This window comes from Sclerotinia sclerotiorum, genomic scaffold, assembly GCF_000146945.2.
Source record: "Sclerotinia sclerotiorum 1980 UF-70 scaffold_12 genomic scaffold, whole genome shotgun sequence".
NCBI lineage: Eukaryota > Fungi > Ascomycota > Leotiomycetes > Helotiales > Sclerotiniaceae > Sclerotinia > Sclerotinia sclerotiorum.
In genome coordinates, this window is record NW_001820824.1 from 739,664 (window position 1) to 756,510 (window position 16,847).

Below are 16,847 nucleotides of genomic sequence, written 5' to 3' on the forward strand. Positions count from 1 at the left end.
CCTGCTCCCCAAAAACTAATTCATATCTCCATATGAAATTCAAAACTCTCAGTCTTAACCCCAAAAATGTGCTCAAGATAATTACACACTACACAAAAATTTCCGTTCCCAAATATTGACCAATCATAAACCCACCACGCAATTGGTGGGAATAAAAAATGAACATGCCAAAACAGAATCGAGCATCAGAGCCCGAGGATGTATTTGGTTATACAATATGAACTAGTATATCCATGACATCATATCGCTTTGAGAAGTAGAGAAGAGTACTGGGTATCCTTATCCAGTATATATTGTAGAAACCAGTATCCTCAATGAGTCTCCCACCATTCGACTCCAAGAGCATTTTACAATAATAGCATTCTAGGTTTCTAATTAACATCGAGAATAGACGAGTGAGTCAGTCCATTCCAGGAACATAGCATAGTACTCGAGAAATTTGAAGGTATCATCATCTTTAATTATTTATATTCAGCTTAATATATTAAGTAGTTTCCAACATTCCCACCCTCATCCTCATCCTCATCCTCACCTCATCCCAATTATCATATCCCGCTCTATTTCTCCCTTCATCGAATAAATCGTAACTATTTCCCGCGAACTCATGGACCAATAAGCTAAGCAAAGCAATCTAAGCAACACATTTATCAACTTCCTCTTAAGAGTATCCGAAAACTCTAAATAAACGTGTTTTTATCCCAATAATATGACTTTCATCTTTATCCCCATTTCCACCAGTCCCACCCTCCCAGCAAAAATAGACAAAAAATGAAATCACTAAACAATATACACTCAAGATAAAAAGAAAATGTACTGAGCAAGAGGAACCTTTACTAAAGCAGGAACAAGTAAATACAGAGCAGTATAAGATGAATTGGGAAGATGATAATTTCATCACTTCTTTTCCTCTGGTACGGTACTGACTAAGAATATGAGGTGAGGTATAGAAAGAGTGATTGAGAGGGGTGATCTATCCAATAGATCCGTTGTATACCAGTTTGTGTTCGTGCGTCAAGATAGACAAGGAAAAACTTGATATCTCAGGTGAGGAGTTAAGACAATTGAGAGCTAGATAATGTATTATAAAAGTAATGTAGATGATGGAAAAGCCGCTCATAAATGGGAAATGAAATATGATCACTTAGTATCACCAAAGTTTGAGATATCTCTATTATATTCGTACTATGGATCTGCTATGACTTCATGATGCGACTTTCATCTGTACCTGGTGGCGATTGCGATTTCTCCGAAAGGATCGATCGCGAAACCCGCCTTCGCACCTCGCTGCTATAATCCCAAGCGATAAGAGTCATCAGAGACCCTTTACCCAAAGACATGTGATTGTAAACGGTCGTGTCCAATCCTTGAGAATCTTCCTGAACTGATTGACAAAAACCCGGTCCAGTAGTACGATCTCTCAAGTATCTGCAACCTCTTTCAATATGCGTTATCATTTCCAATCCCCGCCTTCTTCATTTCGTCCTTTGAGATTTCCTCGGTGGCCCACCATCTCCTTGATGTTTCCTCTTCGGCCTTGGACAATCCCTTGCGATATGGTTTCCTCCACACGTATAGCATTTTATGTCTGATTTATTCGCACCTCCCGAGCCAAATGCGCTCCCTCCGGAGCCAGATAATGATGTCAAACCGTTTAATGAGACATGCTTCTTCTTTCTCTTTTTAGATAGCTCCAACAGTTCCGCCTTTTCTGCCTTCTTCTTGGCTTTTCGTTCTTCTTTAGCCCGTTTTATTGCTTCCTGTTTTGAAGCCTTTATCAACTCTTTTGCGCCTGTTGGGTCATCCTCACTATCTTCATCAGCGGATTCTTCGTGATCACTTTCCTCCTCCTCTGATGGTGATGAAAATTCTATATCTGGATTCTGTTGTTTCTATTCAATAACTATTAGTATGTGATAAGCGGCAGTAATCGGAAGACAACACATACCTCTAAAACTTTATTGAACTTTCCAAAGCTTCTTCTTCCAACCATGAATGGTTTATCATCTCCAAAAATGTTATCGCCATCATCAGTATGCTGCACCTTCGTCGGAGAAGGAAGATCTAATTTTGCGAAGCTAGTTTGCACAACTCGCAATATATTCTTAGGAGTATTAAGGTTTTTCCTTCCCTCGAAACTCAGAACCCATCGTGTATCTCCTGCTTCTGCGGCTGCTCGATCTAATGCAGCTTGCTTCTTGGCTTCCTCTTCCTCTATTGCTGCTTGAATCGCGCGGTTGTCGGCCAAAGAGTCGACATTGAACTTTGTAGGAGTATTTTGTGCCGTCTTTTGTCGTTTTGGCGATGGCTCATCCAATGAAGAAGGCGATGCATTTGTAGGAGATGCAGCAGCAGCACGCTGCATAAATTTCATGGTCAAAAGCCTCGAAGACATGGCTTTTGGCGCACTCGTTGGGGTCCCTGCACTTGCCGACATTTTGTAGATTGTTCCTCGTTCACAGTATTAAATAAATTAGAAAGATAATGATTGAGAATATGTAAAGTAATTGGCGGGATGAAATTATACTGTTGAATGTTAGTCGTAAACCACCGGCTGCCACGATCCACAAAGTGTCCAAGTACAGCAAGTCGCACGGAGGTGAAAGAAAGCAAAAGTATTTACGCGGCTGCAGGATGGACGATTAAGCTTCACGGGTATTACGTAAGCGATCTGGCAATTGAACGACAACGACTCTTAAGAACTTCTTTGTCCCCTCTATAAGAATTGAAACATCAACATAATGTTGTCCACCGCCAGATCAAGAGCCGTATGGCAAATTTCTCGCAGAGTTCAAATCTCGGTCAGACGGACCTACGCATTTTCTGCCAACGACCAACAAGAAATTAATGACCCAAATGGTCCAAAGAAGGTTCCCAATGTCTCGAAAACCAACGAGCTTCCGATAGAGACACACGTTAAGGATGCGCCATTGCAGGAAAGTGTAGAGACTGCGGAAAAACTTAGAGTTATGCAGGCACCAAATAGAGTGGGAAAATGGTCGCGCAGTCAGAATCCTAGGGAGAAAGCAATGTCTGGACCTAGGTTTGAGCAAACCATTATGGAAACACAGGTACGCTACTATAGAGCAACGCCAGCGTAACTTCCTATTGCGCTTGGCTATTCGGGATTTTTCCTAGCAACATTTCTTCAAAATGTTAACTCTTTTCTAGCCGGCACCACAAGCAGCCATCAGCTTGATTCACCAGCAACCAGTGCGATGGACACACGATCGTATAGTTGCATGTGATGGAGGCGGAGGACCATTAGGACATCCAAGAATCTTCATCAATACCGATAAGCCTGAAATCTGCAACTGCACTTACTGCGGATTACCATTTGTGGGTTATACCCTGGCATTGCACGCCAAACACCCCTTCCCCGAAGCTCTTCCTCGCACTGGATCATGAACACTCTGTCGGTCTCAATACTAATCTATCTCACAGGCCAATGAACATCATCGAGCACACCTTGAATCTCTCCCAGTAACCCCATACCCTCTTGAAGCACAAGGTCGTCCCGCCGAAGTCAACGAATCACAACGTATTACAGATGAAGCCCTTGGTCATCGATAAACTTTTCATTGGGGAGGAAGTTTATTGTTGACAATTAGTGTAAATACAAACGAAATGAGAATTTTAAGCAGGATCATCTCCTTAGTTCTACCATAGTGATTTCCGCTGCATGTCACTTGGCTCGTTCTACCCGGTCAGATTGCCTTGTTATGGAGTGTGACAGAATCATCACAAGTGGAGACTTCTACCTCCTTGCCTTTCCGGGGTAGTGCCTCGTTAGAAGCTGCGACAGCTGTCACACCTGAAACGCCTCTTATTAGTTGTGCAAAGAGGCAAGATCACAACATGGTGTCATTCGCCGCATCGATACCTAAGATCTCGGCATAGATTGTGTAGTAGCATGCAGGTATTTGATAGAAAAGTGCCATTGGCGTGATTGCATTAATCAGGATAATTTGATGAATTTTGAGAACAAACTTCGATACCGCAAAAGTAGACCCATGAAGGCCAAGAATAAGGTAGGCAAGACGCGGCTTCAGGCCAGTTGTGATAGTGCGTATGTAGATATTAAGAAATATTGTTGGAGTCATTGCGAAAGCAAAACCCAGCTATAGGTTAGTCATGACCATGTCCCTGCTACAGAGATAACAGTGAAATGACAAAATAAATGTTCCAACAAATTCAGATAAATAGGAGGATGTATTGATTGCTCATGTCAGCTAGGCGAGGATTTGTCTTCGGGAATTAAGTGGATGGAGGCGGCCGCACTCACCGTCCGAGCTTCTGTTTATTGTTAACTTGCGACAATCTCAAGCTGTCACATCATAAAACAACCCGCATCTTCTACCTGGTATATCTACAAGATGTCTACTATAACGACCAACGCGTTGCAGACTTCATATCCTCCCATCCTTCCAAAATCCTTTAATGCCAACCAACCCAAAACAATTCGTCTCTATCCTCTTTCAAACTACACTTTCGGCACCAAAGAAACCCAACCTGAAGAAGACCCCTCCGTCCTTGCGCGCCTCAAACGTTTAGAGGAACATTATGTCGAACATGGTATGCGACGTACCTGTGAAGGGATTCTTGTCTGCCACGAACACAACCATCCTCATATTCTCATGCTCCAAATCGCAAACGCCTTCTTCAAGCTTCCTGGAGACTATTTAAAGCCCGAAGATGATGAAGTAGAGGGATTCAAGCAGAGATTAAATGAGAGATTGGCACCTGTAGGAACACAGTTTAGCGGGGAGGGTGTGAATGAGGAGTGGGAAATTGGAGATACATTGGCGCAGTGGTGGAGGCCGAATTTCGAAACTTTTATGTACCCATTTATCCCGGCGCATGTTACGAGACCAAAGGAGTGCAAGAAGTTATATTACATTCAGCTTCCTAGACAAAGTATGCATATATTCACCTTAGATTACAGAGTAGACAATGCTAATACATATACAGAAGTACTAAGTGTTCCTAAGAACATGAAGCTCCTCGCAGTACCACTTTTCGAGCTTTACGATAACACAGCAAGATATGGACCTCAACTCTCTGCAATTCCACATTTATTGTCAAGGTATAACTTTGAGTTTGTTGATGAGAAAGGCGATGTGGTAGCTGTTACTCCTGGTGGAGGACCAGAAGAAGGATATGTGCCGAAGACACTTGTTTTAGCCGGAGGCGATGATGAAACAATGGAAGAAGCTGATATCAAGGAAGAAAACGGCGTTCAATAAATTGCAGGATAATTACAGTGTCATCCGAGCAATGGAAGACATGGGAATGGCGTTTAGAGGTCAAAATATTAACAGCTTAGGACAGCTGATGGATTGACTGGGTAGAAATGAGGCTTTGATATTTGCAGATATCCCAAAAAATTCCTCGATAGTCACTCAATTTTATTCATCCAATTGCAGAGACTTTGCATAGTGAATATTACACAAATAAATAACTGCTTGATGGATGTGATGTAAATAAATGTGTAACCCCTGTCAACTAACTCTATGCAGCTTTCGAACCATGACGTCCACAAACCCCACTAGAATTCTAAGCAACTCAATTAATACACCCAAAATCTTTTGGAATGCCATCCTCAAACTCCTCTTCATCTACGCAATCAGACGACGATAAAACCTCCCGCACAAACACCGAACCCACATCGTCCTTTCCATTTTTATACATCCTCTTCATCCTAATCTTCCTCATCGCGCTCTTTCCCCCGCTCTTCCACGCCCTCTGGACCCTCCCCCTCAAACTGCTCCTCCCAAGCACCTACACCAGTTCCCTCTCCCCCGCCCGCTACACTAAACCCGCCATCATGTCCTGGACACAAAAAACCATATCCCTCCCCTCCAAATCCCGCGGCTCCTATCTCATCACCGACCACATCGTATCCTCGATCCCGGAAATCAAAAACTATAAAGTTGGACTTCTGAATTTATTCATTCAGCATACGAGTTGTGCGCTGAGTTTGAATGAGAATTGGGATGAGGATGTTAGGGCTGATATGAGTGATGCGTTGGATAGGATTGCGCCTGAGGATAGGAAGGGAGAGTTGTATAGACATAGTGCGGAGGGGTTGGATGATATGCCGGTTTGTTGTTCTTTTTGTTTGTTATTTTTGCTTTTCCTTGGATTGTGGGAGGGATGGTGAAGAGATGTTTTGGTGCAGATGCTAATTATCATAGGCACATATCAAATCGGCGTTGGTAGGAGCCAGTGTTACGATTCCGATCACGAATGGAAAGTTGAATACGGGTACTTGGCAGGGTATATGGTATTTGGAGTTTAGAGCTAGCAAACATAGTAGGAAAGTCGTTGCTACCATTCAGGGGGAGAAAATGTAAGATTGAAAATATCGATTCATATACTTAGGGATACGGAAGTGGGCACCGTTCTTGTTTTTGAGGGTTGCGCAAGTGATATGTACACATTGGTTTCTTGACGAAGCTTTGATTTCAGTTATTTTAGGTCCCGAGTGCTCTGTTACTATTGAAGCTGTATTCGGTATTTTTGAGATGACCTGTAGACTAAAGGTCAGTCTTCAGCTCTCCTCATATTTGATATTTAGTGGGGTATATGGGGATGACGTGATGTTGGCGGGGATAATTTATGTTCTTAAAGGTCAGAACGAAGTATTTGTTATCAAACCTGAGCCTCAAAGTTGTTGTATTCCCAAACATCGTTACAATGCCCACCCTCTTGTGAATACCCTCATTGCTTATGCAATATATTTATTTACTCCCCTTTGGGAGAACTTCGTCGTTATTTCAATATCTTTACATTAGAGTCTGCACACTCCTACAGCATTTACTTGAACCATGCAAAGTTCAGATGATCACGGTGCCGGTTTTGAAGTGCCAGACCCCGGGGAAGCTACTCATCCGTGTAGATTGCTTCTTTGGGAGCACATTTCCACAAACCAAACTCTAGATTCCATCACCTAGGTAACCTCGCGAGTCTCCCACCAAGTGTGGTTTCCCGCATCAGTCCTATGTGATGAGAATAAGTGGAGTCTGAGCTTTGAATTCAGCTTCTTGCTGCTCACTTAACTTGTTATGTTATGTTACGTCCTTAAAATGACCAGAAAGTCGTTCAATATGTCCTCTATGATGAAAAGCCGGAAGAATTGGAATTGATTTTGATAACGAGGTGAATAAGGTGTAGCTGGGATTGGGACTGTAGTACTTGCTCATGTTCCTTGTTTCCCCTCCTCATTCAGAGACACCGAGAACATTTGTAGACCATATCCAGACGAATTTGGGGCCGGAAGTGTGAAAGTCCCATATCCTGAGGTTTTGCTTCAAGCTACCTCTCCTGTCTATCTGACCCGGCATCTACCACCTCACGTGTATCATTCAGTTACTAAACGGTTCGACGAGTCTTGTAGGTCACACCAATTCTTGTTAATCTTAGCAAGTATTCGAAATATCGCTTAATTGACTACTAGTTCAGCCAAGCTTGATAGGTTTGACTGGGTATTTGAGTCATCTCGTTTCTAGCTCTTGATCTCACGCTTCCCTTATTTTTATTACTTCAAACTTGCTCACTACTCCTTGGGTCGGCATGGGGCTATTGAGCCGGGGTATCTTGGGAGCTACATGGTATTATTGGAGCTAGATACAGAATATGCCTGCAATGTTAAATATCTTTTTAATGCATTTGATATTGGATTTTAGGACTCACATGTTGAGTCTTCGAAATTTGTAAGCATTCGTATAAATGCTCGGTTAATGAGAAGTAAGCGTTTTATTTAAGGAGCAGGTGTAAGTCTATAAAGATGTCACACAAATGACGACATGAATATTTACAGTGGGAATAGTCCACACTCGTAGACTGGGCTTTGAGTTGATATGGATGAAACTCCATCCTCAGGAGTTCCTTGGAAGCTTCGGTTAATAATTAGTTTCAGGAAAAGCGCTATTTCAGCTATTCTCTTCTCTTTCAAGGAAATTGCATTAAGAGTTTCGTAAATAAGTAACAAATGGCTACAATTGCAAGAATACGTTCCTAGCGGCTTCTGCAACCACGTATGGCAATTAATCTCATTAACGTACTTCTCTCAAAAGACCTAACCCTACACTCTCCGTTTCTTCATCTGCTAACCTTAGAATGCATGTAACTTGTATTTTATCTTCACGAGCACTATTACAATCTCTCTCGTATTATATCACCTCACACATTCTAAACGCATAAAACATTCGAAACCACAGAATCAACAAGTTACAAAAGCATGTAAGCCATACCATTTTACATTCTCCATGCTATCTATCTATATCCACCAACGCAGCAAACTCAATAAGTGCATTCAGTAGTACAACAAATCGAGGTGCAGTTAACCAAAAATAAGTAAGCCAAAATCAACCTCTTTTTGCCGGTCAAATCAAATGTTCTCAAACTCCTTCGCTATGCCTTTTATGCTTTTCCTTCTGTGCCAATGGTATGCTATGTTATGCGCTATTTCTGAAATTCCAAAAATCGAGTGACTAGATAGGATGAAAGATTTTCCGATATTCGTGAGTTTTGAGGTGATGAAATGAAAATGTTGCGGGTCATTTAGACTGGGAATGAGGGTGAGAGAAGTGAGAGGTGGAATGGTTTAAGATCAAAGAGAATTAGATGTCGATGACTCGATGGTGTCTGTACCTGGGATGGGGCACTTGGAATGACGGCTAGAGAGCGAAGTATTGTTGCGTTCGATGAGAAACCGTCTATTGAATTTTTTTTAATGTAAAGAATTTGTGAGATGTGGTGCCCGTAATCCAATGGTCCCAAAGCAAAATGATTGCCCAACTCGCTCCTACACCCTGAGTCCCAAAAATATTTCCTCTTATGTCTTGTATTGCATGCCTGCATATCTGTCTATTGATCGTGGTTGAGGGATATGTCGTAATTCGGAGCTACCTCCCTGCTTAACTCCAAGATGAACTTAAAAACTGTTTTCAAATCAATATCACCTGAAGCATGTTGGATCCTGCCACACCAAAAAAAAAAGTTCTTCCTTGTTAAATACACACTCCCACAGCACTCAATGCCTATGACCATGCCCATTAGGCTCAGTTAGCATATCTCCCAAAGTCATAGATCCATGACCCGAAGTGTAAAGTTTATCGTAAAGATCAGGGTTACTTGGTAAAGGCGAGAAATCGTGATGAGTGATTTGAGTGTTGACTCGCCCAATGTATCCCAATGAATTTGTCGCCATGGGGTTTTTGGGATCGGCAGGTTCGGATATTTGCACAATTTCAACCGTCTGGATGCACTGGAGTGAATCATTATTCACTCCTCTCGATCGAGAAACAGAGAGGAGCATGTTGGTATTGGGAACTACTTTGCGTTTGTTAAGGTGTGAAGGTGAAGGTGCAAGTCTGGCGGGTATTGGTGGTGTTGGTGACTATTACGATTCACGATGTGTTAGCTTTGTTCATGTTTGTGATAAGAGCAGAAGTAGTTGAAAAGCGCTTGGCTCCATATACATACAGCGGATGCGCGGCCTGACTGTTTCATAGACTCTGGTTCATGCTCAGGTCCCACCCGGAGTGCTTCCATGAAATCGATCTCCCTCGAATCATCAGCTGAACACAATTCCATACCATCTGAATTCATGGCTGATCTGATATCGGATCTAGATGCGAGGTGATTTGATCCAGCGCCACGCTTGATGCGACGATAAAGTGCATTGAGTACGGGAGCGTTGGCAAACAACGCCTGTAATGAATATGTTAGGATCTCTCTTCTTCTAACCTTAGATATCTGTGAATTACCATGAGGAGAGCCTCCATAGCGCCCCAAAAATACCTATCATCCGTTGCTTGAATTCCACTTTCCTGCAAGATAGTTCGTAGAATAGATATCACAACAAGCTAGGCGTCGTTAGAATTAGATAGACAGTTCGAAAGCTATTACATACAAATATACCGACGAGGAAGACCCCAGATACCTTGAATTTTGTACTAAAAAAGAGGTTAGTATATCTAAAGAATGGAGGGCAAAAAGAGTAGACGTTGAAAGTGCGTACACAGTTGCCATCTGCGTTCTCCAAATCATTGGCAAGGGAATGCAGATCAATACGACATTCGTCACAATAATTGCCTTGATAAATATCAGTTTAAAACTTGGTAAAATAAATTGTACTAACAATTGACATGAAAAGTAATCCAGTTTTCTTTGAAACATTAGCATGATCTTCTGAAAGGAATGAATCCAGTACTGACCCCCTTCTAAAGCAAAGATAGTCAGCAAGGTTATCAATTTTAGGTCTAGTGTGTCTGAGAACTCACTGCACATTGCTGAGGAGGAACTGTGACCTTCCAGTTCAAATTAAATGGGCGGCATTGAAGCATCCACATCACCATAACGGTTGACCAGGTCATAACAATACCCAAGCAAGTAAATTTCACATATCTCTGTTCTGGCTGCCTCTTTGTTAAACGGTAATAGTAGGTTAGCTGCAAAGTTGATAAGCAGGTGTGCACCAAGGAATCGCGGGCGTTCACCACTTACGATGCAGGCTTTCAAGAGCCATATGTATGTTAGGTAACTTATACGGCCAAACATGATGTACTTCGAGTCAAATTCCACTGACGTGATGTTAGATTGTATCGGCAGTTATAAGGGAAAGTCGATTATTACTTTGCGCAACTGTTTCGCTGTCTGAATAGCCATGCGTTCCTTTTCCGGTGTAAAGCTGTGTTGTGAAGTAAGCAATGTGCGAGAGTTGAAATGATTGACAAGTAACATACAAGAACGGGGAATGTAGATGTAAATCCTCCTACAAAGAGAAAAGCGACTATCATGAGCCAGTCATCAGGGTAGATACTCTCATTTTTGAGTCGTCTTAATAAGAATCTGATACAGACTAACAAAAATACCAGGACGAGAACTGCATAAGCTGTGTCAGCAACCTGGAGAGTATTTTCGATCATTTTTCTTGACCCGGATAGGGGGCGAGATAAGAACCAAGAAAGCTGCAAATCTGGAAGATTTTAGGGTCGAGAGAATAGAAACAGGCACATCAGGATTCAGGAAAGCTGTATTTGGATGCTTCACGACACTGTGCAGCGATGAGAAGTAGGATAGTAGGAGAATTGTTCGTGCTGTTGTATAATTGCTTGCTGGGTGCCGCAGTTGCTTAGATATCTCCGCAGGGAATACTAGATATGTAATTTAAAAACGCAAGTGAATCGATATGAAATTCTAACGCTCACGAAATTTAATAACATGATGACATTCGACGATAGTCTCTAAACCAATACATTATTCCGCCAGCGGAGAAGAACCAAATCTGTCAAGCCGTGTACCAGAACCTCGGAACAATCAAAGGAAGATGCTTTCTGACCAAGATTATGGTAAAGCCTTTACAATTATCAAGAAATAGTTAGATAAGAGATTGTCTGCCAGCTTCATGAAGATTGTTTGTACCTATACTCCCACATCTGTCGCAGGTTAACTCCACACCACTACCAGCTTGAGCGACTCTGGCCATCTCAAAAGATATGCTCACAGCATTAAAGACACAAGAGGCTATGCTGTATTCCCTTAAAAAGTGTTAAGCCGTCACAACCTTTTAGAAGGTTCGAAAAAACGCTAGCTAGAACCCATCGATATAGCTGGGATCTTTGTTGGGGTTATAAATGAAATATACGAATACACTGTCTGAGATAAAATGCAGTAGTAATCTGAAACTATGAGCAGATCTGTACCTCAGGCTAGGAGAGAACTAGTCTCAAAATCCGCTGAGTGGAAATGCTATTCATCTTCTCGACACTTTCCCGCATACACCTACCTACAAAAATACTAAAACTGACGATGAAATTGGATGGGAAGTATGATGATATGTACGATTCTGGAGCTAGGAACATGTTGGAGAGTACTAGTAACTTGCATGAAGCCAGCGCTGTACTGCCTTGTACACTGATGCTCCTTGGAGACGAGCAGTTTTCAACGGAGGTTTGGAAGGAAAGCAGTCAGAATATGCAAAGGAAGAGGTTCGCGAGTGTTGTGGTGTCCGGATGATCAGTTTCAAGAGACACTTGCACCTCAACTGGCGACTCTTCAGCATCGAAGACTTCGTGCCGTCCGTGCCATGATATAACAGACCTCAAGTGAGATAAGCAGGAGTTAAAGTTGGCTCTTGAAATATCTAGAGTGGAGGATTGAATTTTTACTCCTTCATTTTCAGTTAGATCTAGCTCAACTTCCAATTGCATGACAGAGGTTGCACAAGTCAACTTGTTTTTAGGGGAGGAATTTGGCCTTCAACCGAATCATTCCTTGGTGCTGAAACGGCGAGACATTGGGAAGCCTGAAAAGTGTCGGGACATTAGAGAATTCAATTTCAAAGTGTAGAGTTCTGTCCGGCTGTACCAGCATGGTGCCTCACAAGATTGAAGAGGGAATAGTGCAAAGAAAATAATGGTTTCAACTGTGGCGGAACCTTTAGTTGGTGTGGCTCAATCATGATTACGTAATAACCGTGGTAGTGTACAAGTGCCTGCCAGCACTCGGTGGTTGAAACCTGCTATATGACTGCTTAATATTTCAAATATTGCGTCCCAGGAATAAGTCATCTGGGTATAAAAAGTGGAGGTTTAAGTCACATGGATAGTTCCAACTGGCAGATCTGAAAACTTCAGAATGAAGATACAAAGATCTCTATCAGACACTATACCACTTTTGACAAAACATTCCATACAGTTATGGAACTTGAGCACAAGATGAGGTAGTTGTCATAGTTTTACGCTTCTTCTCTGAGGTATCTTTTATAATGCATACACCATAGACATATCTGTGTTTCTCATTCAACGCAGGTGTTGGTCATTTTGCGTCTATGTTGTGCTAGTAATGGTAAAGTGGCTTTAGGATGCAGGAACGACTCAAAGATTTGGACCAATGCAGCTTGACAGGATTAGTCTCTGATTAACAGAGATGCTGAGTTTGTACATGTATGACGATTGACTACTTGTGAAGTCACCATTCCATTTACCGTTTACAATTTATGTATAAATACTCCTTATCCAATGCATTTCCAATCCCGTCAGAACGCGCTCCACCCATCATTCCAACATAACAGAACGATAGAGGAAGTACTAGACTATCGTTTGAAATCCATCCTTTGGTCTTTGACACCGCTCGCTCCGCTTATCTTAGGATCATCTGAACGATCCAGGGTCAATCTCATCAATCTCAGGTTTTTTGCCTTTCGAGTAGTTATAACGCAAACCTTCAACAACATCACCAGTACTAACATTGCTGGAAGACGAGATAAATTCCATTTCTTGAAAATCTTTGATGACAGTTTGCCTAACGCCGAACATTAGCTTCCAAGCTTTTAATTCAGATGTCATGTAGTACTTACACCCAAAATCTACAGCCCAGGCCGCTGCGGGCAAGCTTGTATTTGTCCCGCCTCTTTTCCGTAATAAGTCTAAGCACCTGCTTGACCTTCAGACCTTGACCTGTAGCCTTCAAATCGAAGTCTCTCAGTGAACTATTTGTGCGTTGATAGCGGCAATAGGTGATTTGAAAATCTCCTCTTCTGGCATATGCATTCAGTTTTGTCATGTTAAGGCGGACTGATGCGCCGTTTGATGTAAGGAGGAAAATCGATGCATGGTTACCACTACGAGTGTCTGATTCGAGGAATTTCCCCATGGTATGAACGGTCACTCGGATTGTATCGACATTGAGATCGTAGTCTTTCGGCTCAATTTCGCGAGTAGCGGGATTCAAGTCTTCAGGCCTAGAGCTCGAAGGCTTTGAGGCCGATGACTTTATGGTATCAGGTCTCGAAGGCTTTGGTGCCGATGATTCTGTGATATTAGATCTCGAAGGCTTTGGTGCCGATGATTCTGTGATATTAGATCTCGAAGGCTTTGGGGTCGATGATTTTGTGATATCAGATCTCGAAGGCTTTGAGGCCGATGATTTTGTGGTGTCAGATCTCGAAGGCTTTGAGGCCGATGATTTTGTGATATCAGATCTCGAAGGCTTTGGGGCCGATGACTCTGTGGTATTAGATCTCGAAGGCTTTGAAGCCGATGACCTCGTGGCATCAGATCTCGAGCTCATTTTGACGTTTTAAATGTAATGAATGAATTAGTTTATGTTCTTGCGATAGCATTACGGGGAGTCATGAATCTCTTATATAAAGACATCACGCAATGAGCCTGCAGCAACTGTGAGGAAACCAGGCGCGACACTGGAGAGTATCCAATCAAGTTTAACTGCCTTATGGCCAGATGGTCAATCGAGTGACACTACGACCCTGAGGACGTTAAACGTCAATTGATACTACCCTGAGCATTTTGGCCCAATGGTCATAGTGGGCTCAGTAGCAAAAAGCCATGTCTATTATTAGTATTATGGGATTGGAACCTTTTTAATCGAGCAGCTGGATTTGTGGAGAAATCGATCCAGTCTTGGATGATGAAATAGATAATCATAAGTGCCGATTCTTGATCCTCTTCTCTAATCAGAAAATTTGACTTGATAACAAAAGGATTTAAGAACTAGGCAAGTATTTATACTCTTCATAGCCAGATTACATTCAATGATAGGAGAGCTTCAATGCTTCATGGTTATGTGACTCAAGGTTTTCCAATGTCGAAATTAGATCCGGCAATGGAAGAATCTCTTAGAGGCTTGGGTGCCGTTATCCCATTCGTATATTAAATGGTCTGGTTAACGGACAATCCCCATCGAATAATAGAATTCGAACTTTGCCTCCAAGTAGGTAATCACATTGACCTAGGCCGACAGTCCGAACCTGGCAGGTCCTCCGGCTGGGATGTGTTGGTTCATAGATCCAAAAGATACGAAAATACAAAATTTGCTTTTCCTTTACTTTATGATTACACTTGTACCATTGACAAAACTTATAGCCCCATAGACAAAAGTCAATTCAATACAAACATGGAAATTCTAAATCTATCTCGCTCATATCGATCAAGAAAACGAGAAGAAATTCAAACGGATCGGCATCTGGTTTTAGCATCAGTTCGGCTAGTTCAATATTCATTTCGGAACAAGTATAATTACTTGGCAGTAAAGCACGATAAACCTATAAAATGGCCCAAAAATAAATGGCCGGATAGGGCTGGTGGGTGGACCAAATATAATGAGAGACGCGCGCCTGTACGTAGGTGTCTCGAGAGTCACTCCTGCTGGGTGGCTTAGACGATTTGGTGCACGGACCTTTCCAACGCGCTTTTCGTAACCGAGATCTTATAACTGATATGTATAGAACTTTCTTAGCAACCAAAAGAAGACAAACTCTTAATCCATATACATCTCAAAAGTCATCGCTTAAGATATGGCAGACTTATCCTGGGACGTCCATACAGCTAGCGAGGAATTTCTTGCTCAACTCTGCAACAAGCTCGTAAAAGAGGACAAGATCATTGGGGGCTGCTTTGGAGGGGATAGAGTTGTTAAACTTACGGACAATGTAGCAGCCAAATTTGGGTTCGGTGTCACAGCTTCCGAGGCAAAAACTCAGGAATTTGCATATCAAAATGTTGATCCAAATATTGCTCACATCCCCCAAGTTTACCGCTATTTCCGCTGGGAAGATTTTGGCTACTTGTTCATGGAATATGTGCCCGGACAGCAGCTAAACGAGCTCGATCTCAATGAAAACGTGGATATCATTCCACGTGTTACAAGAATTATCGAGCACCTTGGAAAAATCCAGGGCAGTCAAATACCAGGCCCTATAGGCGGGGAAATGCCAGAAGGTTATCTCTGGGGCGATGATGGCGCAAGGACGACTTTTACCTGCGTAGCAGATATGGAAGCTTGGCTCAACAAACGTTTGGCAATACGAGATAAGTCTATAGATATAAGCTCTCATCCACTTGTTCTTTGCCACATGGATTTATGTCGACGGAATATGATTCTCAAAGGAGACAACACTATCAGTCTCCTTGATTGGGGTTGCTCTGGGTTCTATCCGCGGTATTTCGAATTCGCGACTCTCTCTTTTATGATGCCGTATGATGAAAGTTACGAAACCCCATTAATAAAAGCTACGGCTACCTTGCTGGATTGGACAGAGGATGAGAAAGCTTTAATTAGCCTGTTGGGACTTGCTCGTGCTGTTGCCCTACGATATACATTGTAAGTGATTCAGCGTGACATTGAATGACTCATGATACTTTGAAAACTAATAAATTAAATAGAGAAACTGAAAATAAGTATGGATTACCGGAGGAGTTCCGTTCTTGGCGCTGTTCATCACCCATGCTAAGCCGATCGCCTAGTCCGTCATGATCACTCCCAAACTATCTGTAAAAGCTTTAGCAACAAATACTTTACTGTCTAGTCACATCATCCAAAGCTAGCTCAGAGTGAGGCATACATATGGATTTGATTGCGGTAGCTACCTACTTTCTTCGAAGAAGCTTTGAAGAGACTCGTATTCCCAGAGGTTATTAGCCTATCATATTTAGAGTTGTTCCTGAATTAGTTATGAATAATACAATAAAAACCAATCCAGCTTAGCTAAGAGTTTATCAGACATTTCAACCATTCTTCTCTGTATCTACAGCAGCTAATATTCTTCTACTGCACAAGCGAGCACTGATAATTGTTGACTTGCTGTTCCTATTGACTTCACCCTCGGCTGTGAACCTAAATTCAATACTCACTCGACGTCATATGGAACCCATCACTCAAAGCTGCCACAAATACAAAAGCCATGAATGTCCTGTATATCATGAGTTATTATCACATCTCCATCCAAGAAGTATAGCCACAATATCCGACAAGAGTTCCCCAACAGACGAGTGGTACTTGGATTCATGGTACGTTCTCAGCTTCCAAAAATTGCCATTAAATTC

The 16,847-nt window shown here is 42.2% G+C and overlaps 8 protein-coding genes across 8 annotated transcripts; 5 read left to right on the forward strand and 3 right to left on the reverse strand.

The window, feature by feature from the left end:
• Nucleotides 1-1,472: 1,472 nt before the first annotated feature.
• Nucleotides 1,473-2,434, reverse strand: SS1G_08944 (predicted protein; the record flags this gene model as incomplete). The annotated part of the gene is made up of 2 exons (XM_001590130.1): nt 1,473-1,880; nt 1,946-2,434. The coding sequence occupies 2 exons, from the start codon at nt 2,432-2,434 to the stop codon at nt 1,473-1,475; spliced, it is 897 nt and encodes a 298-aa protein (XP_001590180.1).
• Nucleotides 2,435-2,738: 304 nt separating this feature from the next.
• SS1G_08945 (hypothetical protein) lies at nt 2,739-3,570 on the forward strand (the record flags this gene model as incomplete). Its single annotated transcript, XM_001590131.1, has 3 exons — nt 2,739-3,068; nt 3,169-3,336; nt 3,442-3,570. 3 exons carry the CDS (start codon nt 2,739-2,741, stop codon nt 3,568-3,570), a joined length of 627 nt encoding a protein of 208 aa, XP_001590181.1.
• An 803-nt stretch (nt 3,571-4,373) lies between these two features.
• Nucleotides 4,374-5,243, forward strand: SS1G_08946 (conserved hypothetical protein; the record flags this gene model as incomplete). The annotated part of the gene is made up of 2 exons (XM_001590132.1): nt 4,374-4,914; nt 4,969-5,243. 2 exons carry the CDS (start codon nt 4,374-4,376, stop codon nt 5,241-5,243), a joined length of 816 nt encoding a protein of 271 aa, XP_001590182.1.
• Nucleotides 5,244-5,824: 581 nt separating this feature from the next.
• Nucleotides 5,825-6,353, forward strand: SS1G_08947 (conserved hypothetical protein; the record flags this gene model as incomplete). Its single annotated transcript, XM_001590133.1, has 2 exons — nt 5,825-6,100; nt 6,195-6,353. The coding sequence occupies 2 exons, from the start codon at nt 5,825-5,827 to the stop codon at nt 6,351-6,353; spliced, it is 435 nt and encodes a 144-aa protein (XP_001590183.1).
• Nucleotides 6,354-9,011: 2,658 nt separating this feature from the next.
• SS1G_08948 (predicted protein) lies at nt 9,012-11,491 on the reverse strand (the record flags this gene model as incomplete). The annotated part of the gene is made up of 9 exons (XM_001590134.1): nt 9,012-9,041; nt 9,290-9,400; nt 9,487-9,714; nt 9,771-9,869; nt 9,917-9,959; nt 10,025-10,098; nt 10,287-10,427; nt 10,749-10,888; nt 11,428-11,491. The coding sequence occupies 9 exons, from the start codon at nt 11,489-11,491 to the stop codon at nt 9,012-9,014; spliced, it is 930 nt and encodes a 309-aa protein (XP_001590184.1).
• Nucleotides 11,492-13,157: 1,666 nt separating this feature from the next.
• Nucleotides 13,158-13,322, reverse strand: SS1G_08949 (predicted protein; the record flags this gene model as incomplete). Its single annotated transcript, XM_001590135.1, has 1 exon — nt 13,158-13,322. The coding sequence occupies one exon, from the start codon at nt 13,320-13,322 to the stop codon at nt 13,158-13,160; it is 165 nt and encodes a 54-aa protein (XP_001590185.1).
• A 458-nt stretch (nt 13,323-13,780) lies between these two features.
• Nucleotides 13,781-14,089, forward strand: SS1G_08950 (predicted protein; the record flags this gene model as incomplete). Its single annotated transcript, XM_001590136.1, has 1 exon — nt 13,781-14,089. The coding sequence occupies one exon, from the start codon at nt 13,781-13,783 to the stop codon at nt 14,087-14,089; it is 309 nt and encodes a 102-aa protein (XP_001590186.1).
• Nucleotides 14,090-15,319: 1,230 nt separating this feature from the next.
• SS1G_08951 (predicted protein) lies at nt 15,320-16,129 on the forward strand (the record flags this gene model as incomplete). The annotated part of the gene is made up of 1 exon (XM_001590137.1): nt 15,320-16,129. The coding sequence occupies one exon, from the start codon at nt 15,320-15,322 to the stop codon at nt 16,127-16,129; it is 810 nt and encodes a 269-aa protein (XP_001590187.1).
• Between the last annotated feature and the right edge of the window lie 718 nt (nt 16,130-16,847).